At 55.6% G+C, this 23,737-nt stretch overlaps 8 protein-coding genes across 8 annotated transcripts; 6 read left to right on the forward strand and 2 right to left on the reverse strand.

Annotated features, from left to right (window-relative positions):
* Window positions 1–134: 134 nt before the first annotated feature.
* TRAVEDRAFT_49366 (uncharacterized protein) lies at window positions 135–1,755 on the forward strand (the record flags this gene model as incomplete). The annotated part of the gene is made up of 3 exons (XM_008042040.1): window positions 135–155; window positions 215–1,351; window positions 1,423–1,755. 3 exons carry the CDS (start codon window positions 135–137, stop codon window positions 1,753–1,755), a joined length of 1,491 nt encoding a protein of 496 aa, XP_008040231.1.
* A 215-nt stretch (window positions 1,756–1,970) lies between these two features.
* On the reverse strand, window positions 1,971–5,341 carry TRAVEDRAFT_128498 (SET domain-containing protein; the record flags this gene model as incomplete). Its single annotated transcript, XM_008042352.1, has 13 exons — window positions 1,971–2,477; window positions 2,544–3,071; window positions 3,124–3,183; window positions 3,238–3,363; window positions 3,419–3,526; window positions 3,586–3,690; window positions 3,744–3,829; window positions 3,882–3,985; window positions 4,044–4,219; window positions 4,270–4,393; window positions 4,446–4,532; window positions 4,581–4,695; window positions 5,110–5,341. The coding sequence occupies 13 exons, from the start codon at window positions 5,339–5,341 to the stop codon at window positions 1,971–1,973; spliced, it is 2,358 nt and encodes a 785-aa protein (XP_008040543.1).
* A 532-nt stretch (window positions 5,342–5,873) lies between these two features.
* Window positions 5,874–7,747, forward strand: TRAVEDRAFT_73077 (RNA polymerase I associated factor A49-like protein). Its single transcript, XM_008042353.1, has 8 exons — window positions 5,874–6,002; window positions 6,058–6,226; window positions 6,279–6,571; window positions 6,627–6,879; window positions 6,934–7,092; window positions 7,143–7,268; window positions 7,339–7,364; window positions 7,422–7,747. Exons 1-8 carry the CDS (start codon window positions 5,894–5,896, stop codon window positions 7,556–7,558), a joined length of 1,272 nt encoding a protein of 423 aa, XP_008040544.1. The 5' UTR covers window positions 5,874–5,893; the 3' UTR covers window positions 7,559–7,747.
* Window positions 7,748–8,730: 983 nt separating this feature from the next.
* On the forward strand, window positions 8,731–9,906 carry TRAVEDRAFT_21680 (chitinase; the record flags this gene model as incomplete). The annotated part of the gene is made up of 5 exons (XM_008041827.1): window positions 8,731–8,939; window positions 8,991–9,340; window positions 9,399–9,484; window positions 9,543–9,564; window positions 9,623–9,906. The coding sequence occupies 5 exons, from the start codon at window positions 8,731–8,733 to the stop codon at window positions 9,904–9,906; spliced, it is 951 nt and encodes a 316-aa protein (XP_008040018.1).
* Window positions 9,907–10,578: 672 nt separating this feature from the next.
* TRAVEDRAFT_65718 (uncharacterized protein) lies at window positions 10,579–11,945 on the forward strand (the record flags this gene model as incomplete). The annotated part of the gene is made up of 2 exons (XM_008042354.1): window positions 10,579–11,658; window positions 11,720–11,945. 2 exons carry the CDS (start codon window positions 10,579–10,581, stop codon window positions 11,924–11,926), a joined length of 1,287 nt encoding a protein of 428 aa, XP_008040545.1. The 3' UTR covers window positions 11,927–11,945.
* Window positions 11,946–13,758: 1,813 nt separating this feature from the next.
* On the forward strand, window positions 13,759–15,273 carry TRAVEDRAFT_21682 (uncharacterized protein; the record flags this gene model as incomplete). The annotated part of the gene is made up of 15 exons (XM_008041828.1): window positions 13,759–13,787; window positions 13,820–13,897; window positions 13,955–13,964; window positions 14,038–14,055; window positions 14,101–14,138; window positions 14,196–14,221; window positions 14,275–14,309; window positions 14,374–14,382; window positions 14,458–14,469; window positions 14,527–14,652; window positions 14,711–14,811; window positions 14,871–14,917; window positions 14,976–14,988; window positions 15,060–15,087; window positions 15,226–15,273. The coding sequence occupies 15 exons, from the start codon at window positions 13,759–13,761 to the stop codon at window positions 15,271–15,273; spliced, it is 618 nt and encodes a 205-aa protein (XP_008040019.1).
* A 2,356-nt stretch (window positions 15,274–17,629) lies between these two features.
* TRAVEDRAFT_49371 (uncharacterized protein) lies at window positions 17,630–19,928 on the forward strand (the record flags this gene model as incomplete). The annotated part of the gene is made up of 22 exons (XM_008042041.1): window positions 17,630–17,754; window positions 17,815–17,893; window positions 17,949–17,962; window positions 18,016–18,057; window positions 18,114–18,173; window positions 18,231–18,240; window positions 18,309–18,326; window positions 18,386–18,411; window positions 18,469–18,494; window positions 18,548–18,582; window positions 18,631–18,655; window positions 18,721–18,732; window positions 18,790–18,805; window positions 18,869–18,911; window positions 18,966–18,986; window positions 19,049–19,172; window positions 19,221–19,233; window positions 19,290–19,317; window positions 19,378–19,435; window positions 19,485–19,509; window positions 19,568–19,712; window positions 19,767–19,928. The coding sequence occupies 22 exons, from the start codon at window positions 17,630–17,632 to the stop codon at window positions 19,926–19,928; spliced, it is 1,107 nt and encodes a 368-aa protein (XP_008040232.1).
* A 207-nt stretch (window positions 19,929–20,135) lies between these two features.
* Window positions 20,136–22,858, reverse strand: TRAVEDRAFT_21683 (GMC oxidoreductase; the record flags this gene model as incomplete). Its single annotated transcript, XM_008041829.1, has 16 exons — window positions 20,136–20,339; window positions 20,388–20,447; window positions 20,496–20,652; window positions 20,727–20,812; window positions 20,866–21,007; window positions 21,072–21,247; window positions 21,314–21,636; window positions 21,693–21,763; window positions 21,821–21,876; window positions 21,936–22,041; window positions 22,109–22,166; window positions 22,228–22,268; window positions 22,321–22,386; window positions 22,441–22,524; window positions 22,584–22,662; window positions 22,720–22,858. 16 exons carry the CDS (start codon window positions 22,856–22,858, stop codon window positions 20,136–20,138), a joined length of 1,848 nt encoding a protein of 615 aa, XP_008040020.1.
* Between the last annotated feature and the right edge of the window lie 879 nt (window positions 22,859–23,737).

The following is a 23,737-nucleotide window of genomic DNA, read 5'->3' on the forward strand; positions in this document are numbered from 1 at the left end:
GGCACTTGCCGAAGCGTTCAGTATCGCGCGCGAGGTGTTTTTGTACCTGGGTACGTACCACTGTGAACGCTATTGTACGGGACAGCTTGAACTCACCAGATCCGTTGTTCTCCTATTCCCTATCACGAAAGACGATGGACTCGACATGTCAAAAAGTAAGCCTGCACTGTTGAATGATCTATGATGTGCCCGCAGCTCAGTACGATACATGTAGCAGATCGCGGCGAGCGCCGTTCAAGGCCTTCAACTCAATAACGACGTCCTTTTAAACATCCTCGCATTTTCCGACCGAGAAACACTCTGCACTCTTGCACAGACGTGCCACATCATTCACCAGTACTGCTCAAAGTACATCCTCCAGGACGGCGTCTTCCTCAAGTCCAAGGAGCAGTTCGTCTCTTTCGCGCATTTCCTAGTCGGCGGCAGCGACTGGCACCACCGTATCAGGCTGCTTCACATATTGGCGCTATTCATAAATGAACGCTCGAGTGCGCCAGAGGGTCAACTTGGGAAGTTGCTTCATAAGCTTTTCGTCGCACTGGCTTCCTCAGGGTCTCTCCGCCGCTTGTCGATCTATTTTTCGGAGAGAATTCTGGGCTGGCATCCCGACCTTCCCGAAGCAATCGCCGGTCTGCACACAATTCGATATCTCATGATTGTCGACGCAGGACCACGGGCCATCCGGATGCTGAAGGCATTGCGTGCCTCTTTGCTCTATGCTGACATCACTATGAAGGACACCGTGCTTCCTCCCGAAGACAAGAATCCGATACGCCTTCTGCAAGGCTCCCAAGGCTCCTTGCGAGAACTTGTCGCGAAGTCTTTCGTCGGCGTTCCCGATACCCCTCAGTATCCCCATGTCACCACCTTCCACCTCGGCTGCACCCAAAAGGCCCCGTGGACGCATCACTACGTTCGGGCATTCCCGCACCTGCGGCACCTTACGACGCAGATATCTTACCACCACCGCTGTAACCTTGGAGAGATAGAAAAGCGCCGCGCCAGGAATCAGTCTGAGCAGGAGCACTTCGGCGCGTGGCCCTCGCTCAGGAGCTTCCGCGGGTCTGTCCTCAGTCTGTACCTGCTCGGCATCCGCTGTCCGATCCGCGCGGTCAATATCGACACCGAAGGCGAAGCACTGCTCTCACCCGCCGTGCTCCGTGCTGTCCTTGACGATGCCCGGCCCCACCGTCTGCATCTCTGCATAGACGGGGGATACTTGCTGGCCGATCCCGATGCAGGCTTCTGGCACACGTTCTCCCACCCATGTGTCGAAGCGGTGGAACACTTTGCACTGGACGTCAGACTGAGCGTCGTTGAGCGTAGCTCGTTGGACATCTCAGCCGCATTGGTGAGTTTAGCTTTCTCCTTGACCTTGCACATCACTGTCTTCGTGCGAGTGCTCATGCTACCTGTTTGTAGGCTGCGATCGCCCCACACATCGTCGCGCCGCTGCGGGACCTCCGCTCATTCAAGCTCACGATAGACTGCTCCCAGATTAGCAGCGGTCGTCGTCCGCTTCGGTCTGCAGAATACCGCCCGCTTTACCCGGTCGAGGAGGTCCTCGCGGGGTGGGACATGAACGCATACGCGAATCATATCCGGCGGGGAACTGAGTCGTCTGGTTCACTCCAGTCAATCACCGTCTGTCTCAAGGACCATCGAAGCAGGGGCAACCATACTGTGACACTCGGTTCGGAGTGCGAGGCTGAGGTTGACTCGAGCGATGAAGAGGATGGAGCCCGGGATGATTGATCGGGATTTGCACAGGGCCTCCCGGCTTCAAGCATGTCCGCAGGATCGCTGATCCGGAGGCGAATGATGCGAAGCAACGTACAATGAATCCATGTATACGTGAATAGGATGGCTATAGCTTAGCGACGGATAAATCACAACAACGAAAGGGGCTGCGTCGGAACAAGCCTCGGTATAACGACAGAAAGGTCCAGACAGGGAGGCCGTGCAACCCCCTACGACCCTACAGGAACTGCACTCCAGCTCGAGGATATCGGCTTCTGCAGATCCGTGTCCCATGAGCCATCATCGTCCTTGGATGTGGACGATGCTGGATGTCGTATCCTGGGGTCCGCCACGACAGTCGGCGACGTCTCGCCCGAGCCGCCGTCTTCTGGGCTCCCCGACCCGGACGCTCCGTCGTCTTCATCCCCTTGTTCGTCGTGATCGTCGTCCCCTTGGTCGTCATGGTCCTCGTAGGTCTCGTCCGGGTCGAGATCCATGACGTCCGCCACCGCCGCTGCAGACGCAACGGAGTCATCTGCACCTGCTCCGTCCGGCGTTGACGACGACGCCGTGGTGGACGACGGTTTTCGCCGCTGGCCGGACTTCTCGAGCTTGCGCAGTATTTTTGCGATGTACTCCTTCGCAAACTTCTTGATCTTCGTCGTCTTCTCCTCCGAGAGCGTCTCCAGTCGACCCTCCTTGTAACTCGACGATTTCTTCTCCTTCTCCGCGATAGTCTGCGTCAGCTGCACACCCGGCGTCAGCATCGCAGAATCAACAGCATACACTGCGAGACGACGTACCTCTTTCGCATACTTCTTGAACAAGTCGTGGTCCATCTGGTCCTTGTACTTGGACATGCACCGGACCACGACCGCCCCGATGAGCTTCAACAACCGCTTCTCCTTGTTCGCCTCCCTCTCCTCCTTCGATAGCTTCTTATGTCTGGCCTTCGCCGCCTTGCGCGCCTCCCGTTCTCGCTCGCGCTCCGCACGGTCCCGATGCGACTTGCGGCTCGAGCTGGCCTTGGGCTCCGGCTTGGGCTTGTTGGCCTCCGCAGTCGCGGCGGCAGCAGCGGCGGCGATGATCTTGGCAACGTCCTGCTGGCGTTGCGCCTCCGCAGCGCGGCGGTTCTGCTCCCGCTGGTAGAGATCGGGCACATATGCGACGGGCGCGGATTCGTATTTGATATCGTGTTTCGGCGGCGTCTTCGAACGGGAGAACTTGAACTCGGGGAAATCGTCTTCAGGGCGAACCCGCTTCGATGGTCGCTCGTCGTCGGAGTCATGATTGAAGTTGAGAATAGGTGCAGAGACCTCTTCTGTTGTTTCCTAACGGAACGTTAGCTACGCCGGGAGGAATGTAGAACGTACCGGCACTCACCCCTTTCACGCGCTTCGGTATCCGGTACGCATACTCGAGGCTCTCCCATTGCTCCAGAAGCTAAGGAGATACGTTAGAACATGGCTTCGGGCTACAGTCGGGATATTCACGTACCTTCTTCGCGAGTTCTGCCACTACCTCGTTCTCCGACTCCGCGCATAGTTTGACAGGAACGTTGACCTTGGAGTCCTCAACTTTGTTGCGCTGGATGAGGGGCCAGGTTGCCATGCACTCGATGGCCTAGAAGATTGAACATGAGCGAAGTGCCCAGCGACTTGTATGAACGCAGACGTACGAGGGTCTGAACCTCCACATCGCTGCTGTAGTCCTCGAGGATATTCGTCATAACGCTAAAGCCTCGCAATCGCATGATCTGCCGCAGAGCAGCCAACTCTTCTGTGAGCTATGATTATTCCGCGGTGTCAGTAAGTCACAGGAGGGAACCATGCACCAAAATCGTACCTTGATGCGCATAAGCAGCTTGACAAGAACCTTTCTGCTCTGCGTTTGACGCATCGCCTGCACCACCTTCGGCACATCTCTGAGTATAATCGGCTTGAGGTCCGGCTGGGAAACTTCCTGTCAGCACGGTAGCCAACCAGCATGCCGGGATTACATACGATGAAGTCCTCGTCCAGCTTCCGGCCCTTCTTCTTCTTTGACCCTTTCAGGCCAAACCTCTCCACCTCCTCGGTGATACCAAGTGCTGGTACGGAGAGTCAGGCGCCTGTTAACAGAGTGGGCGTTATGAGACTCACCGTCCAGGTAGAGGTCGTCCATCGCCGCGAGGTCCGTCTGGGTCTTGCCACCGATGAACCCAACACAATTGGGCTCTCCACAGTAACATATTTGCGCATCGTGGCTGAAGACGACCAGAATGTCAGAATGCACAGCATACAATCGCCGGAAGAATGTCTTACCCATAGCGGTCGACGTTGTAGTTGAACGTCAACTCTTCGTGCTGCTTGATCGTACGGTTGGCGAAGATGCCCATCCGGACGTGGTCCCCGACAGTCCACTTCGCGACATAGCAGTTGGGATTACAGCTATGGTTAGCGAATCGACCGATACCGCCACGCTTCGTGGCGTCGATGTACTAGGAGCCCGTCAGCAGAGACGCGCGTAGACGGCAACATGAAGTCGTACCTCGTCTTTCTGAAGCATCATGAAGTAGAAGTGACGGATGCCCTCTTCTGCATATTGCCGCATTCGTTTGAGGAAGGATGGCTGGCTCACGACGTCGCCAACATACTCGTAGATGAATGCATCCCTATATCGACCGTAAGCGCTGATAATAGACGAACAGAGCGTGCAACACTTACTTCGGAATGTTTTCCCCTGCTCTGAGGCCAAAACCTTTCATCTCCGTCTTGACAATCTCTATCGGAGCATACTGTTTGCGCTGGAAGCTGTAAACAGATCAGGGATGCACCGAACTCGACAACTAGTGAGCGTACCGCTGGTTTCGGCAGTAAGAGCGACATCGACAGTCTTCCGGAAGGCATTCCACCTGGGTGAGTCGGTTGATACAGTCGGAATCATGGCCGCAAGCAGTGTCCGGGTCGTCAATGCCTGGGGATCCGTGTAGGGGGTGGTTAGTATGAGTAAGACGATGTTTCAGCGGAAGACAAGACGAAAATCATCGTCAGAGTGAAGCCTGTACGAGTGCCGGGCGCGCCGTACGAGCCAATGGCACGCAAGAGTCCAACACCCTGTGTAGAGTACGTCGAGTCATGATACGAGCGTGGCGGAGGAGGCCCTGGCGGGTGAATTGCCTGACAAAAGCCAACTGCGACCACCCGCCTTTAGCGCGGCGACGTGTGAATAGCGCGCAGTGTGGGGGGCACTGTAGAGCTCACTACGCCCTGCTCTTGAGCCCGACCACGGCGAGACAGAGACTAACATACTAGTCGATGGCCAAGAGAAAATGAAAGATAGACTAGGGCCTACAGGGTGCGAGAAGGATGTGGAGGAGACTGAACTGACCGTGCTCGTACTGGCAATCACACATCATGCTTTCCAAGGCCTCCCTGGATTTGCCCAGCGTTCCGTACTGGTAATGGTTGCCCGGGATCTCTGTGAAGGTCTTCATAGCATCTTCCTCCGCCCGAGGCAGGTGTCCAATCAACTGAGCGGGCCCCTTGGGGGCTTTGCCCTTCGTCTTGTTCGACAGAGGCGGGGTTGCGGATGGCGTGGACTTGAGAGATGCGTGCTCCATCTTGGCCTCGACGGATGCGCTTCGCGACATGTCTGGCTCAGAGCTGTCTTCCTTGACAGTGACCGAACCGAAAGAATCGACCATTTCCTCCTCCTTTACGTAGGCCTCCGTAGATTCGACCTTTACGGCGTCTGACTCGAACAGGAGAGCCGCGGACGTTTGGCTGTCGACGTGGACTTCCGTCATGGTGGACATTCCCAGAACAGCCAGCGCAGTACAACTGTTATTGGTACAGGCAGAGTACCTGCGGGGTCGTGAGATGTTATGTGCACGGATGGCGCGCCTCGGAGGTGGACGCGCTCGCAGCGGTTCGGCGACGTATAAATTAGGCTGTCAGAGCAGAGCAGGAGTCCCAAAGCTTGCGGTTGTTTCAAAGCAGCAGATAGACGAGCCGAGCAGACAGAGAGAGGAAAGCAAGAGTCCGAGGCTGAGTCCGTTCCGGAGGTCGTGGTCCGAATCCAAAGGACGCTCAATGCATAGGCGCCCGTGCTGCTCTTCGTTTCACCACCAACACTTCTTCGCCACAAAACTTGTCGCTCGTCGACAACTCTCATGTCTGCTGCCGCAGCCAACAAGAAACGCAAAAGAGGAGCCGAGGATGTTGACAAGGCTAGTCTAGTGTTCAGCACGCAGCCTGCAAGCCAAGTCGGACCTGTACTAGGTGAATCTGGCAAATCCGGGACGCTCATCTGCGGGGAGGCTCACCTAACATATAGCCAGCTTCCCCTCGCTAGAGCCACCCAAGTCCACTGCCTTCAAGTGCTACGTCCAGAAAGGAGCGGACAAAAATGCGCCATTCGAGACGCAGTCTACCATCGTTGCGGGAGAGGCGGAGACCGTGGAGTTCTTCACCGCAGACGGCCCGTTGACGTCAACCGGTTGCAGGTGCGTATCCCCGCTCATCTCATGATCTTCACCTCTTTAACTCTATATGAAGCTATATGATCGGTGTTCATGACAAGCGCACGAACACCACGACCTTGCGCCCTGTACCCCTTCATGTCCTCACGAGGCAGGTGAAGGCGCTCAAGAACCTGCGGCCGATCGAAGTCTCGACGGAGGAGCGTATGGCCCAACGTAACACCCTCGGGGAGGCGTTCGGTACCAAAAAGGCGAAGGCGCAAATTCGCGCTCGCGAGCGGAACAGGGTGGACATCGACGCGATGAAGAATGTCACGGGTCACCTACAGGACACGATCATGCAAAACACCGAAACTCTTCCCACAGCCGGCACGTACTTTTCTGCACCATTCGCACGCCGCGCGGCTAATCGTATGGCATCCAGACGAGGCGAAGGCCACAGCAGATAGCAGTCGTCTCATTCCTCCATATAACGCCGATGCGCTGAGTGCGAAGGACGTTTACGCCCTGCACGACATCATCCCGGAGGTTGAGTTCAACGCACTCCCGATCTCCGCGTTCAAGTCCGCCAAGTCCGACCGGGATCGGATAGCACTGTTGCCCTTCAACCGGTCCGACTGGCTAAAGCTGCAGCTCAAGCTCATCTACAGCGCGCCCAAAGCCAACAAAACCGACCTGTACGTTTACACTGCCCACTACCGTGCTGCTACCATCCTCACCGAATAACTCAGGAAAATCGTCTACTATATTTCGACTATGATGGCTTTCAACAAAAGCTCGCGAAGTGTCGGCGACAAGGACGCTTTGCAGCAGCGCCTACCTGGTGTCCCCCCAATCGTACTTGATGGCCTCATCTCCAGGTTCACAGAGATCGAGCGGAGTACGAATAAGTGCGTATTGTCATGCGTCTCTGATGTACGGCAGCTAAACACAGGTGCAGGCCCAAAATGACACCCCAGACCGAGACAATGCTGCTAGCATACATGCTCTCCTTGTGTCTGCAGGTGGAAGACTACGCGGCGGACGTAGACACCATCGCCCATGACTTGAGCATGGCACCCACGAAGTGAGTACTTTGCGCGCCCTCTCCGTGCCCGCGGCTACATGTTGACGCGTCTTCGTCTTGATCAAATCAGAGTGAGCGGTCTGTTCAAGTCTCTCGGTACGTGGCCCTCGTGCTTCTCTCCTCGCAGCCTTTGACCCTGGATGTGTTTTGTAGGCTGCGTCATCAAGAAGCTCGGACCCAACGAGCTCAAGGAACGCGGCTTGCCGGACAGCGCAGCGGAGACCAAGCGGGCCGTCCTCAAGGTGCCACTGGAGTTCCCGAAGAACAGGGTCAAGCGCGCGCGGAATTGATTGGTCGTGCGGGCGTTGCGATATCCTTGGCCATGTCTCTACCTCTCGCGTTGATGCATCCACTTTCAGCTGCGACTATTGGTCCGACGTCGGCGATAGTTTATAGCGCGCCACTATCGCATGCGCCCGTAGTATCGCAACATGACCACCTCTAGTATGGCATGCAGCTCCTGAGTACTCACTTTGCGTGCCGCCTTCCTCATCTTTTCGCGCTGTCTGTTCCATTGGACTCTGCCCATGATCCGACCCCCCTCCTAAGAGAGCTGTACTGAATTCTGCTATAAAGGCTCCCCAAGCATGCCTGACACTTCGCGTCTCGATAGCCCCAGCATTACTCGGAGCGAGGTGGGTCCCTGCAGTGTATCATAGTGTTGTGACTCACTCAGAGTATATATAGAATATGAATGTGAACACGGGCTCTCTCCGACCTGACCGTACGCGGCCCTCTTATTATGGAGCGGCGCCTGGCGCCTGAAGTACCTTGCCACATCTCAATGGAGCGCCCATTCTCCATCTTTCGCGCACAGCATCCACATGCCTTTCTACGGATTCTCGCGCCCTGCATCCGAACTATTTGGACGGTCTAGGGTCGGGCGCCGCGAGGTAGAAGGCCTCACAAGTCTTTTGCTCAAGATACAGACCCAAAATATTTCCGTCCTTGGCCGATTTCGCGAGACGTATACGCAGAGACGCAGATTTCCTTCTCACTTGTCGGTGGGCGCGCAATGACACAAGAAAGCTTGGCATACGATGCAGCGCTGTCAGATGCTCCGGCATCGATCGCAGTTACGGCGGCCCGCAAGTATGTTGCCTATCCTGATTGTCTGTTCCTGCTTTAACCGGTCCTTTTACATCACAGTGCCTCGCGTTCGAGTGGTAGCTACTACACCGCACTTGTCTCTCATGATAACGCCTGGTGCGACCACCACACCTGCGCAACAGACGGCGGTTCGCCCATCCTCTGATTGTATCAGGGCGCCCCGAGTTCAGCGCGTCCGGCGACTGGTACGTTGAGGTCGGCCCTGTAGTTGAGGTTGGCCCTGTAGCCCGCAGTATAAAGGACGAAGCAGCGCGGCGGTGGCTCCTCACCCCGCTTGGCCGGTACTTCGTCTTCCTCTCCTACTTCCCCTTTTACACTTCACTTTCACATACTACTTACCCTCTGGTCAGGGATGTTCTCCACGTCTTTCTCGCGTCTTTTCACCCTTTGCTCGGCGCTGGCGTCCTTGAGCGCGAGCTACGCTGCTCCAGCCGGCCGCTGCACCCCCAAAGCCCCGTCTGGGTCGGTGCCCACTGGTCCCAAGTTTGTCGTGTACACCGACGCCGCGATCAGTGGCAGCGTCCTGCCGCCGCTCGACCAGATCACGGGCTTCAATGTCGTGTAAGTCCCGTTCGGTGCATTTCATGTTACAGCGCTCACGATTCGCTACAGCAACCTGGCCTTTCTCCTGACCACCGGCCCCGCTGACCAGGCCGCAAACTGGGCCGCGCTCCCGGCGGGTCAGCGCGCGACGCTGAAACGGCAGTACAACGCCGCGGGCGTGTCGCTCGTGGTGTCCGCGTTCGGCGAGACGGAGCACCCGACGTCGCAGGACCCGACGACGGTCGCGAACAACCTCGCGCAGTTTGTGCTCAACACGAACCTCGATGGGATCGATATCGACTACGAGGAGTTCGACCTCGTCCTCCAGAAGCCTGGTGTTGGCGAGGCGTGGCTCACGACGCTGACGCAGACGTTGCGCCAGCAGCTACCTCAGGGGCAGTTCATCCTGAGCCATGCTCGTGAGTGTTATAGTCGTATGCTTGGGGTTTCGTCAGAAGGATTGACTGTGTGCGACAGCTGTTGGCCCTTGGTTCTCTCCGGGCTTCTGCCCTGGGGGTTGCTACCTCACGGTTGACAAGAATGTCGGTGCTCTGATTGATTGGGTATGTACGGTCTTCCGCCATCGCATTGCCCTTCGTACTGACCATTCGACAATGGCAGTATAACATCCAGTTTTACAACCGTAAGTTCTCTGAATTGTACGTCAAAAATACACTGCGCCCTAACATGTACCCTCACAGAATCGCCCTCCCCCGGGTACGATGACTGCGACTCGCTCCTGAACAGCACGCCCTCCTCCGTCTTCGCGATCCAGAAGTCGGGTGTCGACGTGAACAAGCTGGTCATCGGCAAACCTGGAACCACGGCCGACATCACGAACGGCGGCTTCATCGACCCTGCAACCCTCAACCAGTGCATCCAGACCGCGGTTGCGGGTGGCTGGAACGCCGGCGTCATGGCGTTCCAGTTCCCGCACGCAGATAAGACCTGGATCTCGACCGTCAAGGGCAACGCCTTCGCCTGAGCAAGTACGCGAGAAACGACGAACGCAGGTCTGCCCGGAGACCTTGCGAGCCCACTTACGAGAACATGCAGTATTGTATCACGACCCTCACGATCATGATTTGTACGAGCACGAGTAGGAGTACTCACGAGTAACGAAGCCAGCGTCCTCGCGGGCGCATGCCTATGTCCCAACGTGTTGTGTCCTTGATTGCGCGACGGCGCGGCCCCTGAGATGTTTCGGGCAACCGTGCATCCACATGTGCGCATGCGAACTACACATGATGGCCCTCCCATACCCCCAAATAGTACCAAACAGCCATCGCCAGCCAGCCCGGAGTCTCTAGCCTTGTGATCCGGTCTGTCTGACTTACCCGAACGGCTTTGGGCCCGTAGCTATATAATAGACCAATCTGTGGCGCTCTCGGGGACACGATCAGACCCGCATGCGGATCCCACGTCTGTCACGGTCAGATGGTGTCCCTGGCAACCCCTGTTTCGACGGTGACCGCAGCAGCACTCGAGCTCCTTTCTACCATCCCACATAAACGGGAGACGGCGAGGCAGTTCGTTCTGGTCTTGGCATTATCTTCAATTTGAAGGATCCTTCTGTCGTAAGTGTAATCTCATTCTAGGATGGCGCCGCTCGTCCGTGCAGGAGTTCAACCCGCTGACAAGGGTTTCCAACGCAGACATGGCACAGATGAAGACACTGCCCACCGAACTGGTCATCGCGATCCTGGAGGAAGCGCAGTACGAGGACCTCCTACCGCGCTACAAGTGGCTCAAGAGATACTCTCGCGTATGTCACGCCTGGCGGGCGCCCGCTCAGCGGCTCCTCTTCTCGCACGTCGCGCTCCTCCGTGGGGCCGCCCAATGCAAGGCGTTCAAGGACGCCGTCACAGACCTCTCGTCGGCGGACCCCGCGCACCTGGACTACCTGCGCGAGTCGGTCAAGACGCTCGCCATGGCCGTCGACCATCAGGAAGTATACGCGGAGGTCATCGAGCTGTGCCCGAACCTCCGGGAGCTCCACCTGTCCCTTTACCACGCGTCTTTCCGACCCGACGTCCTCGCTCGTCTCGTCCGCGGACCCCGGGTGGAGGCCATACGCGTCAAGACATACCACCTCTGGCCGCTTGTACAGCTGCTCTCTGTCTATGGGACGGTGCAGTACCTCGAAATCGACTTCAACAGCGTCCGGGAGGAGTTTGCAGAAGAACCGGACTTGCTGCCGCCCCTTACGCAGCTCCGGGAGCTGCGCTACTTCGATCAGCTTCACCGCACGCACCCCCTCGTCAAGTGGACTCTCTCCGGCCCGTCGCAGAAGACGCTGGAGGTGTTGGAGCTGCGGTGTTCTGGGATACAGCTGGAGATGCTCGCCGGCGTGGGCCCACGCCTCCGTTCGCTCGCCATTGCAGGGTTGGGCGGGAATGACGACGTGGCCGCGGTGGCGCCTGCGCTGGAGGAGCTCGTCGTACTGGCCTCGTTTCCCATCACCGTATCCCTCGTGCAGCGATTTCCCGCCAGTCTTGTGCATCTCGCCATACAGGACCTCACCCTCAACGACCGCTGCCTGGAGGACGTCGACGCCCTTGCCGCGCATTATGCCAATGCTGGGACATCGCTACGCGTGCTGAGCTTCCATTGCCGTCGGGGAGAACCGGAAAAGGCAGCGAGGAGGAGTGACGCACTAGCCCTGTTCGAGTCGTGCAAGGCAGCGGGGATTGAGTTCCGGTTCTTTGAGCCGCCATATGGCCACTATGCGTGGGAGGTGCGTGTCGCGTTACCTATTCAGACGGTGACGTGCTCATCGTTCTTCTTTTCTCCGCCAGCGCATGCCTCTTGAGTCGGTGCGGATGTTTCCCCGGCAGATGCCGTTTTCGGAACGCCGTGCGACGACCATGAGCGGGGAGCAACTATCCGAAGAGTATGCTTTTTCTAAAACGAGAGGGAAGTCGTCATTCGTCCGCAGAGTGGCCAAGGCTGCGGGGAAGGCCTTTGGAAGCAGTATACCACCGATGGCTCTGGCGAAACCTTGAATAAGTACCCTGCAAGAGATATGGCATTTCCCGCAGTATATGTGTATAGAGCAGTAGCCAGGAGTGGAGGATTGAAGAATTTCCAAAGGGAGTCGTAAAGAATGATGCCCCTCAGTATACGTTTAGGTCCTTGTGAGCTTCAGGAGCTTGCTTTGCTTCTTCGCCTCTTGAGGGTGTAAGCTTGAACCGTTCTCGGTGAAGCTGATCTAGTGAGCTGCCACGAGAGCGGACGTGAATATATGGTGGAGATCTGAAACCAGGAGTTACGTAGTCTGGCGGACGGGCACTGAACGAAGACAGTGGTTGGGCGGACGCAGACCGCAGCGTGCCGTATACAGTACACCCGGCGCTAGCCGGCCGGACAGCGGGGGCTTTCGGGCGGCCTCTGCCACAGGTGCCTAGTCGGTGCACTCCCTTTCATCGTCCACATCTAGCGCTATGGCTTCAATCTAGCTAAGTTCTAGGTGGCATCTTGACTGTCGCAGAGGCCGCTAAATAACCCACTGGCCGGGTCCCTTGACCAAGGTGACTGGACTAGGACGGATACATCTCGATCGACAAACTGAACTTCACTGACGTGACCATGGTAAGTATCCAAAGAGGCCGAGTACGGAGCAAACGCATCGCCAAAAACATGGATACTCGCGGCAGGGATAGCTTCGACAAGGTGCGTCCTCGGCGACGTCGAGTAAGCGCGATCGAGCGAGCACCCTCCAGCCCCGATGTTGGTTTTTCATCAGGGCCTGCCCAATAATAGGTCCTACTTGAATATCGTGTCGCGGCGCGAAGTCCGAGCCCAGGATACTCAAAACATAAGCACTGGAACCGAGTGTCTATTTTTTTGCCCTGAATGCTTAATGTAGGACCGCGGTGAGACTCACTTCTGGTCGCCGTATTGATGAGTTGCCGAGGGGACTACCAGTGGTCGGCTGACATCTTTGGAAGCTGATACCCCCTGGCAGCTGAAGAGCTCGTGTGACCAATTCGTTCAAAGCCTCGATGTTAAGATTTGACCGTAGAGAGGCCGCTGTGCTATATGTTCTCGAGCTCACAGCCGCTAGTTGTAGCCCCACTGAGTTGCGATGCCCACGAACCTCCTCACCACCCAAGCGCCAACTACGTCGAATTCTTCCACCCCGTTCATCTGGTACGGCGCACTTGATGCCTCTCTTGGGGCGTGGCTGCTGGGAACGTACTGCGGTCTTCTGTAAGCTCACCCTCTCATATATTCTCAGGACCGAATTTTGACTGGTACGAAGTTTATATGGCGTCTTGCTATACCAGATATACCGATACCTCTGTCTCTATCCCAGAGACCCAGCAATTCTCAAAATCTGGGTACGTAGGACATGTTTCAATAAATCAGACTTTGCGGCTTACCTTCTCGAATACATTATAGGTGTTTGCGGTGCTGTGAGATGCCGTGATGCTAGCGACTCTCGATTTGCCGCTTATATATACATGGCCAGACTTGTGGAGACCACATCAGGAAAAGCCAAATCCTCCAGACGGAGACGCCCGACTCCAGCGCTCCAGGGGCCTCCATATGGAGACACGTTCTCCATCCCAGCGACAAACCTCATCTCGCGCTTGCTTCGACGTACGAGCTCATAGATCTGGCCTTCCGTAGGCCGGCCGCAATGATTTTAATTGTGAGCGGGGAGGGCGTCGTTGGTGAGTCGCGCGGGGAAGCCGTGGGAACGCCTCCATAGGCTCCATATGGCCGCGGATGGAGACAGGGCGTCTCCGCATATTGGGGGGGAGTCTCCAGCGCTCAATCCAACCACCTGTTACCATATAGGGCCCCTGGTTCCTGAGGTCATTCCTGATGCATGACCGTCGTGTTCACCGTGCATTCCTCGTGAGTCGATCATGCTGCTATGTTCCATGCAGGCCTACATCAAGATGCAGGTACTACTACCTTGTCACCTATGGCGGCCGCTCTATAATATTTAACAAACCCCCAATATGGTGAGTTACGCATTTGGTAACGAGTTCGCGGATCCTGAATACACGTTGATCACCTAGGACTATGAATGTACGTCTATATTTTCTTGAATGAGGGGACCGAAAGCCTCCAGGCTGTTATGCTGACGGCGCGCTGCTAACAGTCCGTCGCGATTACCGGGGTGCGTCATCGTGTCAGTGATATACTCAAACATACCTTGTTCTAGCCCTTTTTAAAGCCTCTAGCCATCACTTTATGTCAGCTGTGAGTCGTATCTTGGCTTTGTGCTCCTGATATATCCTTGACAATTGTTTATCCTAGGTTCTTCGCTCGTCGTGTGTACATAAGTACGCCGTCTAGACGTGCCCATAATGTTCGACATGTATTGATCAATGAAAAGTCGCCCCTCGCTTCAGAATAGTAGTCTACGTCGTGGTGAGTACTCATTTGAGACACTATCATCCTCGTTCCTGAAACGTACAGACGGCCCTGTTGATAGGATTTTGCGGTATGTTGCTGCCACCTTTCTCCCGTGATAGACCTTCGATGTGCATTTACATTACTAAACGATCGTGCGATGTAGGATGCTTTCTCGGTAAGTGTCGTACGGTGATGTGTTGACGCAGTATTTACCCACCCTCTCGTTTAACAGGGCTTTCAGCGCATGCGTAAGAGCGTCTTTCCACCGAGTGCCAATGTTGCTTCGGTCACTAACATAGAACGGCGCATGTGCAGTTTCAGAGCTCCGGACTTCTTCGCCAAATCGCTTCCGCTCTCCGTAAGTCTCGTATGGACATTCACTGGGCTTACACTAAAACAGTACCCGACGCGTCCAGGGATACGTCGCGGCAGGGGTCGTGTGCATCATGGGAGCAGACATACAGCTTACTGCCGTGCTCATCTACGTTTTGCGGAAGAACCGCACTGGCCTGCGACGGTATGTGGGCGCCCTAGGCCGCGGACTCCCTTGTTAGGGGCTGATTTTGGCTACTACAGAACGGATTCTATCGTCGACATACTTGTTTTATACGCCATCAGTACAGGTCAGTATGGCTGAATTCTCAATCGCAGTAATGCGCTGGGCGTACTGATTTATTGCAGGGCTGTTGAACTGGTACGATCGCCATTCAGTACATGGCGCCGCATGCAACATTGACCTGATATGAATTTCCCCGCGACATGTAGCCTCGTGAACGTACTCGATATGGCCTTCGTGAGTCCCAACGTGGTGTCAGCACGCTGCGTACTAAACGCGATCGAATTGCTAGGCCTTGTGCTTTCCGACCACCATGATATACACCTCTTTTTCAATCGTGCTGACAATGTGTAAGCACCATTCGGACTACTTCAGGTGCTCGCTGACTCCCACTACGTTCTCCGTGATGTGAACTATCCGTGAAGCATACGCAAACTCGTTTCTAACTGCGTAAGTCGGCCTGCGCTGCTGCTTTGCAGTGGACATCCTTACGCTGCGACGTACACAGATTAAACCTGAGGCACTCCTTCGTCGACCGTGGACTCGTCGGGAGCGTCGTGTCGAGCACGTACAGGAACACCAACACACTGCGATTCACGCCACGCCGCCTCTCGTTCACGCGCACCGAGGTCGGTATCCCACCCTCACTCGCGCTTGTTGTGTTTGAACTGATGACTCTCATAGTTGACCTCGGATACGGATGACGGTCGCGACCAAGATGCGGCGTCCCGGTCCAGCGCGATCGAGCTGAAGGTGCTGCGACGCCCGTCGCCGGTTACTGACGACGCCTACGGGGATATTGGGGTTTGGACCCCCTTGCGTATTGAAGAGGGCGAGGAGGGGCGTGGTGGGGGGAAAGTGTGAACAGATGCTTACCGATGTACATGCCTGTTGCTCGGATACTCAAATCTCTTGGGGAACGCCGTCAATCAGGAGCTGTGTTTGCGACTCGGCTTCGTGCTTCATGTGTGCCGCCGCAAAAAGCTGTAGGCACATCTGGATCTACACGGCCGCGCACAGTCGATTTCGAAAACGACGAGAACGTACCAGATTTTGCAGGTCAAACACGCTGGTGATACTACGGTAGTGCTACCCCGCCCTTCCGCAGGGCATCTTGAAATATTGGCCCTCTAAAGTAGTGTTTTGGCCGCGCCACTGCGAGTAGAGTAGGTGGATGGGTGCCGTCCAGTAGCGAGCATGCATAACTGACGATGGGGACTTTCTTGTATCGTTCGCCGTCAAGGGGGGGGGGTGTTGAGAGGCATGGGAGTACATGGCCTTCGGCTCTTTGTGCCGCCTTATGGCCGCTACGTCAAGGAAGTGCATGTCGCGTGATATGGTGGTATTCTTGTCTTTGAAATGCTCGTCGCTCTCCTTATTTGAACCACACTCCTTGGAGCTAATGCATGTGCATTCACATGGCCGAGGTGGCTTGCCGAGTCGAGGGTCGTAGACTCGTAGACGGCGGGGAACGGCTCTCCGACGTGAAAGCACTGGTCTCATGCCGAACGAAAGGTAAAGGTCGTGTTTGAAAATAGCCTACCTTCAACGTTCAAATATACCTAGAGCGGGGGGAAATGTGTCAATGTTGTTATTTAGACTAGGATGTAAGCATATGAGACTGCTCCAGCGAGGCCGCTATGCAGGGCATCCACAGTATAATCACGCCAGCAATGATACCTCGGCGGCCTGCCTGAGTGTTCTCAGGGCTCGACAGCTTCCATGCTGCCCAGCGCGATGACGCCACTCCGAACGCAAAGTCATCATTGGAGATCGTGAATATCGCATCCGGTGACGGCGTTCACTGCCAGGAACAAATTGAACAAATGAGGCTGTAGTACTCACGGCAGGCCTCCATTAGCTCTTCTCTTCGGAAGAGGATGGACATAACGCGATGATCTTCTCAGTTTGCCCTCGGCGGGCCGCTCGCACGATGGACCCCACCGCGTGTGTTCAGAAGCATAGGTCGGCTTATTCATCGCGTTTGTACACTGAACGCTTCTGCGGTCTCACCGAGGGCGCAAGTTGCCAAAGATATCGCGCTTCCACTACACTGTATCAGACAAACCGAGAGAGTTGAATCTGATGCTGTCCTGGTAAAGATGATGGTCGAGAAAGACGCGCTGGCTCGGCGTAACTGCAACAACTTGGAGGGACTGAGGAAGCCGAATCGTGCCGGGCGTGGCACCGCCACAACATCAGTGGCGTTTCGGCGCTACTGAATGCAAGCCTCCTGGTCCCGACTCATAACTACCGCGAATGGCGACGGTCGAACGTTTGGAGTCACATAAAACATCCTAACAAGGCGCGGTATCTGGGACCTTCCAATATCACTGCGGCCCTCAGGTCGCAGCTCAACTCAAAATGCAGGCGCATTATGGCGGCAGAGGCTAGCGTTCCGCCCTCGGACATGAGGCTCAATAGCCTTCTCAGGCTGCTCAGTCGTCCCTTGCCGATGTGTCGCCGGCAGAGTCATAGTCGTAAGTTAGTACCCTGCTCATGTGGATATCTCGTCTGTGCTCAATATAGGCCGCAGGATTACCGTGACTACTGGGATGTATCCACATATGGATTGCGTGCCGAATCCCGATGGACCGAGTCGCGCATTCCTTTTGCCCCTGACAGCGAAGCTGATATGCTCCAGCTCTGGCAGCTGGGCGCCCTCGTGTGACCCGCTCATTCAGTGCCTAAGCAGCCCTTTGCAAGTATCAGCGTAGCAGTAGCGAGGCCGCTATATGTACGCAATGTCCCCTGATTCTAGGCGCACCCCTCCACTTCAATGTCCACTCTACTCCCCGACATCCCTTCACCGATTTCGTCGGATTCCTCGACTCCTTATATTTGGCATGGCACACTCGATTCATCCCTGGGGGCGTGGCTCTTGGGCACCTACTGTGGTTTGGTGTAAGTCTGTCTAGACGATATTCGACGTTGGCCCATTTTCTGACGGGTACGATTTGACAGTCTCTACGGACTCCTCGTTTATCAGATTTATCAATATCTCAGCCTCTATCCTAAAGACCCAGCAATCCTCAAGATATGGGTAAGTAGGATGTATGTGAATAGGGAACTGGACAAGGTTACTCATATCTGTTCAGGTCTCGGCAATACTGTGAGACACAACGGGCATCTGTTGGGATCGCTATCCAATACCCACTTATCTAGGCTTGTGGAGACTCTCAACACGGTGTTCACCGTTCATTCTTCGTGAGTTCATGAATCTTCATGCCCGAAATCTGTGGCAGATTTACGCGACAGCGAAGGTACTACTATCTCGTTACCTGGGGAGGGCGCTCGATAATATTCAACAAACCTCCAATATGGTGAGTGACGTCGTGGTCAGGCAGTGTAGCGACTACTGAAAACGCTTGACCCTTCAGGACTATGAACGTAGGCCTCTACCATTATAGCGAACGAGATCGACAGCAAAACCGCTACACTAACGCCACATTGTTCAGTCGATAGCGCTCACCGGGGTGCGTCATTCCGGGCTTGTATTATCGCAGCTCTTTATTGACTCCGTTCTCCGCCATAGCCTCTAGCCATTACTATATCGCAGGGGTAATGTGTACCGGTCTTGTTTTCCTGGGCATCTACCAATAAGTCGGATCGCATCAGGTTCTTCGCTCGCCGCGTATACATCAGTTAGTCGATTCGACGTGTTGCTCCGTGCTTCCGAGATTGAAACTCTGGGTAGTGGCACCACGATTTAGAATGGTGGTGTATGTCGTGGTGAGTGATCAATCGAAATAACCTCCTCCCAGAGCTTGACTCCCGCAGACCGTCCTGCTGCTAGGATTCTGCGGTATGAGTACCACACGGTTGCAAACTTGATATGCACTTATCATTAGAATTGGCCGATTCGCGCAGGTTGTTTCCTAGGTAAGCCTGAAATGATGTGTACGAGTAGACGATGCTGAAACCTTTGTCTACCATCAGCGTTGGCAGTCGAAGCGTAATGCCATCTTCACTCCGTCCACCGGAACGCCTGTAGGAAGCTGACATCGCCTGCGAACAGTTTCAAGGCCAAGAACTTCTTTGCGCAGTCACTTCCATTCTCTGTATGTTTCTGAGTTGCATGTGTCGTGCTTTCCCGATATAACCGGCGTGTACAGGGATATGTCGCTGCAGGAGTGGTCTGCATTATGGCGGCAGACATACAGCTCACGGCTGTACTCATTCACGTCCTGCGGCGTAGCCGTACTGGTCTGCGGCGGCGAGTGTTCTCGCCTGCGATCCCGGGAGGCCTGCGGTGGCTGATAGTAGTGATCACAGTACGGACTCGCTGATCGACTTACTCGTTCTGTATGCCGTCAGCACTGGTGTGTACTGCTTCTATCCCTCCGAAAGCGCACACTGATATGTCGCAGGGCTATTGAACTGGTAGGACAGCTTTGTTCCGACGCTTCCAGTGTGCGCCTTATAGCTTCGCTCTACAGCCTAGTGAACGTACTCGATCTCGCATTTGTAAGTGGTCGTTTATTTGTTGCAAGAGTATGCTACTAATGAGCATGGTCGCATTTGCAGGCACTATGTTTCCCAACTACCATGATCTACACGTCGTTCTCAATCGCGCTGACTAAATGTGAGTTCGATCCCGGTTTGTATGGACGGCTACTCAATTACAGTTACAGTATACGGAAACTCGTTCTTGACTGCGTGAGTAGTCTTGAAAGAACGCACCTCGATGGCCCTATTCATAGCGCTGCACGTACAGGCTGAACACGCGCCAATCCTTCGTCGACCGCGGGCTCGTCGGAGACACGATGTCGGCCGGGTACAGGCGGAGCAACGCGCCGCGCCTCAAGCTGTCCACTCTAGCCTTCGCGCCGCACCGCCTGTCGCTCTCACATACTACCGAGGTCTGTAGTTCTCTCGCGCACATCACCCGTAGCGTGACACTGACGAGTATTTAGTTGACCGCTGAGACGGATCCTACCCTGGGCACAGCGTCTCGCTCGAGCGGGATCGAGCTGAAGACCTTGTCGCCAGCCACCGAGAATGTCCAGCGGGAAGGTGTACGCGTTGAAGAGGGCGATAAGCCGCGTGGAGACCGAGAGGCGTTGTTGTCTGCCTGATGGTATGGGCCCCCGGCGAATGCGGAACGTTTGCTCTTGATGTATATATTGGCTTCGTTTCTGGACTTTTCGCGAACTCAGCGCGCGTTGTGCGCGGGATCATCTTATTTCTCTCTACACAGCTTTCCATGTCGCCGGTAACTAGAAGTGCAAGCGAGGGAATGGCTCGAACAAGGCTTCACACGAGCATCACTACGACAAGCCATATTAGTAGCCGATGCTCGCCGATTTGATCAAGTCCGCCGCCCTCTCCGCGATGGCGATCACAACGGCACAGGGATGCCCGGAGACCTGGTCCGGGAAGACGGACGCATCGACGACGCGGAGCGCCTGTACCCCATGGACACGGAGCTCGGAGTCGACCGCGCTCGTCTGTGGATCGGTGCCCATCCTAACCGAGGACGTCTGGGGCTGCGTGAGCGATGGACCGGGATGGGTTTGAGCGGTGTGAAGACTCACCGGGTGTAAGGCGGACTGCCCGGAGTTCTTGATGAATTCCTTGATCTCCTCGTCGGTGATCTATGTGGACGTTAGTTGAATGGCGACACCGAGAGCGTGTGGACGTACCTTGTCGGGGTCTGCGTCCCCGGGCCAGAAAAGACTGTCTTTGGTGGTGGTGGAGCGGAGGTCGAGGACATCCGACAGTGGCTTCGTACGCGCCAAGTGCAGCAGGAAGCGCACGGACTTGATCAAGATATTCAAGTCGCTCTCATCCGCGAGGTAGCTGCGAGTACGTGAGGCGTCGTCAGCCAGCGTTATGTTTGCTCTTCGGGCTCTGTGATGCGTGGCCGTACTCACTTTCCATCAATCAAGGGGTGGTCATACGGGTTCGAAGTACGGAGGCGGACCGCGCCGGAGCTGGAGGGTTTAAGCAAAAGGGAGCCCTGGAAACAGAGTCCGAGTTAGCCAATGTCCATCATGGAGGATGTGAGCGTACCACTGTGATACCGTATGTCCCTAAGGGAGGAAAGCCAAGACCCTGGTTGATTACCGTGAGTGGGACAAACATGAACTCGAGATCCGGGGAGCGGGGTGAGGAGCTCATGTCCTTCGTAGGAAGTGGAGGGCCAAGGGGCAGGCTGCGGAATCGTGTTCAGCACGGTACATGCGGACAGTGCCCCTTCCGCCAAGAGTGTGACTCACCCTTCGTCGTCCGAACGGATGAACATGCCGAGCTGGAAAGACAGCGAAGCCATAGGCCCGGTGCCCCAGAGTAGCCAACGCAGGATCGCAACGGCCGCATGGAAAGGGTTCTGCGTAAGGTGATCCCAAGTCCAGCCTTTGCGCGCCCGGAAAACAATCGCGCCTGCGGAGACGTGCTGCCAACAATGTATCCTTGGTCAACAATCGGCACCGGCACCGTAATGGGCGGTGAGTGAACATACGTCACGAAGGTTATCGCCGACAGCAGGGAGGTCTCGAACAATGGGAATGCCGAGTTTTGTGAGATGGGCCGACGGCCCTACGCCAGAGAGTTGGAGTATCTGGGGCGATCCAACGGCGCCTGCGCATATGATGACCTCTCGGGAAGCACCGACAGCGAAGCGCGGACCCTTCCGGCTCGCCGACAGCTGAACGCCTACCGCCTTGGGGGTTCCCTCTGGGGTTCGCTCGAACAGTACCTTCTCCGTGGTCACTGATATGGCTACCGTCAGGTTCGGCCGTTTGAGCACTTCGGATGTGAGATAGGCGGTGGCAGATGAGCTTCCTGCAGATAGAAGGTTCATATCGTTCTCCGTGATCTGTAGTATTACGAAGGCTTACTTTCGTGCTTCTCGTCAACGGCCGCAACGAATGGCCCAGCTCCGATGCTGCTATCAGGTGCGTTGAAGTCACTGCGAGATGCTCAATACTCAGAAGCTTACAAATAATTAGCGCCAAGTTCCACTCACTCGGGCAGGGGAAGGCCCAGGTTCTCCGCAGCTTCGAGAATCTTGGAACAAATAGGCTGCGCAGAAGCGGAAGTGTGAGGAAGTGTTGTGGGGGAACGCATCGCTTAGCACTTACAGCAGTGGGCACGTGTGTATGGACCCACGGGCCATCGCTTCCCTGGTGCGAGGCGTCTATCGCGTGGGCTGCGCGAGGTACGTATCTCTGCGCCTTCAGGAAGTATCTGCATGATAACAATATGAGTTAAGGGACATTCCGTACGATGCGAGGTGGAAGAAGTTGGAACTCACTTTTTCAATGATTCGTACCCCCAGCCCTGTGCACCTTGACGCTCCCAGTCATCGAAGTCTACACGGGTCGCGGATGAGCACGTACACGCAGTACGCAGGTTCGTGAAACGTCAGCGCACCTGCGGGATCACAGCGGTGATAGATCATAGCATTCATTGAGCTATGAGCAGTAAGCGTCCGAGGCATGCGCGGAAGTTTGACGAATCGCCTACCTGGTACCTCCAAGCATCTTTCCCCGAGGCCAGTATATAGAACGCCCATTAAACGCTTTCTGTGGCCTACGTGATTCGATTATCAGTCATTCAGCGCAGCTTGAGCGAAATGGTACCAACGTGGTTTGGTAGTTCCAATCCAACACCGTCTTAAACAGCTTGGCGAAGGCAAGAGGAATACGCGTGAATAGGTTCTGCTCATGGCTGCATGTACAGTTGCTGATCAACCATTCAAGATAACAGATACACATTCTGAGACATACCTTTGCCCTGCCTCGATGAGGAGAACTGTCGTTTCCGGGTTCTCAGAAAGCCTTGACGCTAGAACACACCCTGCAGTCCCTAGAAGGAGATTGGTGTTGGAGGAATGCGTTACAATACGCGAAGGAATGTACTTACCCCCTCCGACGATCACGTAGTCGTACGTGCGCCACCGCGTCGTGTCATCACCAGCGACCAGACTGGATGCGCCGGGATTGTGTGGTGTGGCAAAAGATGAAGGGTTGGTGACGAGGTACTTGGATGACGTATGACCCATAGTATTTGAAGTCGGCCAACAGCACAGAGTCGCTGTCGTGGGAGAGGATCCTGAGGGTGGTCGTGGCCAGTGCCTGGTTCGGTGCTCCGCTACCGAAGTCGGTTGAAGGATGGGAACATGGGCGCACAACGCAACATCCCACGATGGCCGTCTTATGGGCGGATGTGTGTCCGAGGCGCTTCGCCTAGGCCTTGAGCGTCACCGCTATCGACTGAAACCATCACTAGATTAGATTCAAAAGCCGCGTATAAATATGTACGTGACGTTTCGAGAGCTAATGGTGAAGCCTAAGTACTCACAGATTGAAGGTAAGAGCGCAGAGACCACGTTTGTCGGCGGTGAGTGAGCAGTGTCCGATTCCCAACATAGCACGACGCTCCAGCGACACTTATGTTGGCCTCGTAGCAGCATGTAGTAAGTATCAGGCACTTGATACCTTGAGCGCTGACGGGTTGTCGACTTGGGCACCATTCGGAGATGGCGGATACTGTAAAGCGGATCAATAAAATGCGCCAGGCCGCAGCACAGTGCCTGCCGCCCATGATGGAATACGCGTCCGAGCATGAACACCTTCGCACACGACATGTGCGACCTACCGTGACCTGGAATTGTAGGCGCATGAGAATTTGTGATGGAGCCGAAACAGAAGTGTACTTACTGGGAGGGGGTGGCGCCAAGTTGCAGTCAAATCCGCTCCTGGCCCGCCGAATACCCAAGGCGGCGGGATGGATGGGAGCCCTAGCATATGTAAGTCAGCGCGTGTATCACAACGGCCATATCGGAGGGACGAATCGCCGTGTGCCCAAGACTTTTACCAATGCACGGCTTATGGATGCCAGGGTGTACGGCCCTCATGCCACACATGTGCATCCGTCCAGT

This window comes from Trametes versicolor (genome assembly GCF_000271585.1).
Source record: "Trametes versicolor FP-101664 SS1 unplaced genomic scaffold TRAVEscaffold_8, whole genome shotgun sequence".
NCBI lineage: Eukaryota > Fungi > Basidiomycota > Agaricomycetes > Polyporales > Polyporaceae > Trametes > Trametes versicolor.

Bases quoted from the DNA above. Each gene is read 5' to 3' on its own strand.
- TRAVEDRAFT_73077 (XM_008042353.1), top strand. From the start codon at position 5,894: ATGTCTGCTGCCGCAGCCAACAAGAAACGCAAAAGAGGAGCCGAGGAT. The intron at 6,572-6,626 runs GCACGTACTTTT...TATGGCATCCAG, and splicing joins CGAAACTCTTCCCACAGCCG to ACGAGGCGAAGGCCACAGCA. The intron at 7,269-7,338 runs GTGAGTACTTTG...TGATCAAATCAG, and splicing joins TTGAGCATGGCACCCACGAA to AGTGAGCGGTCTGTTCAAGT.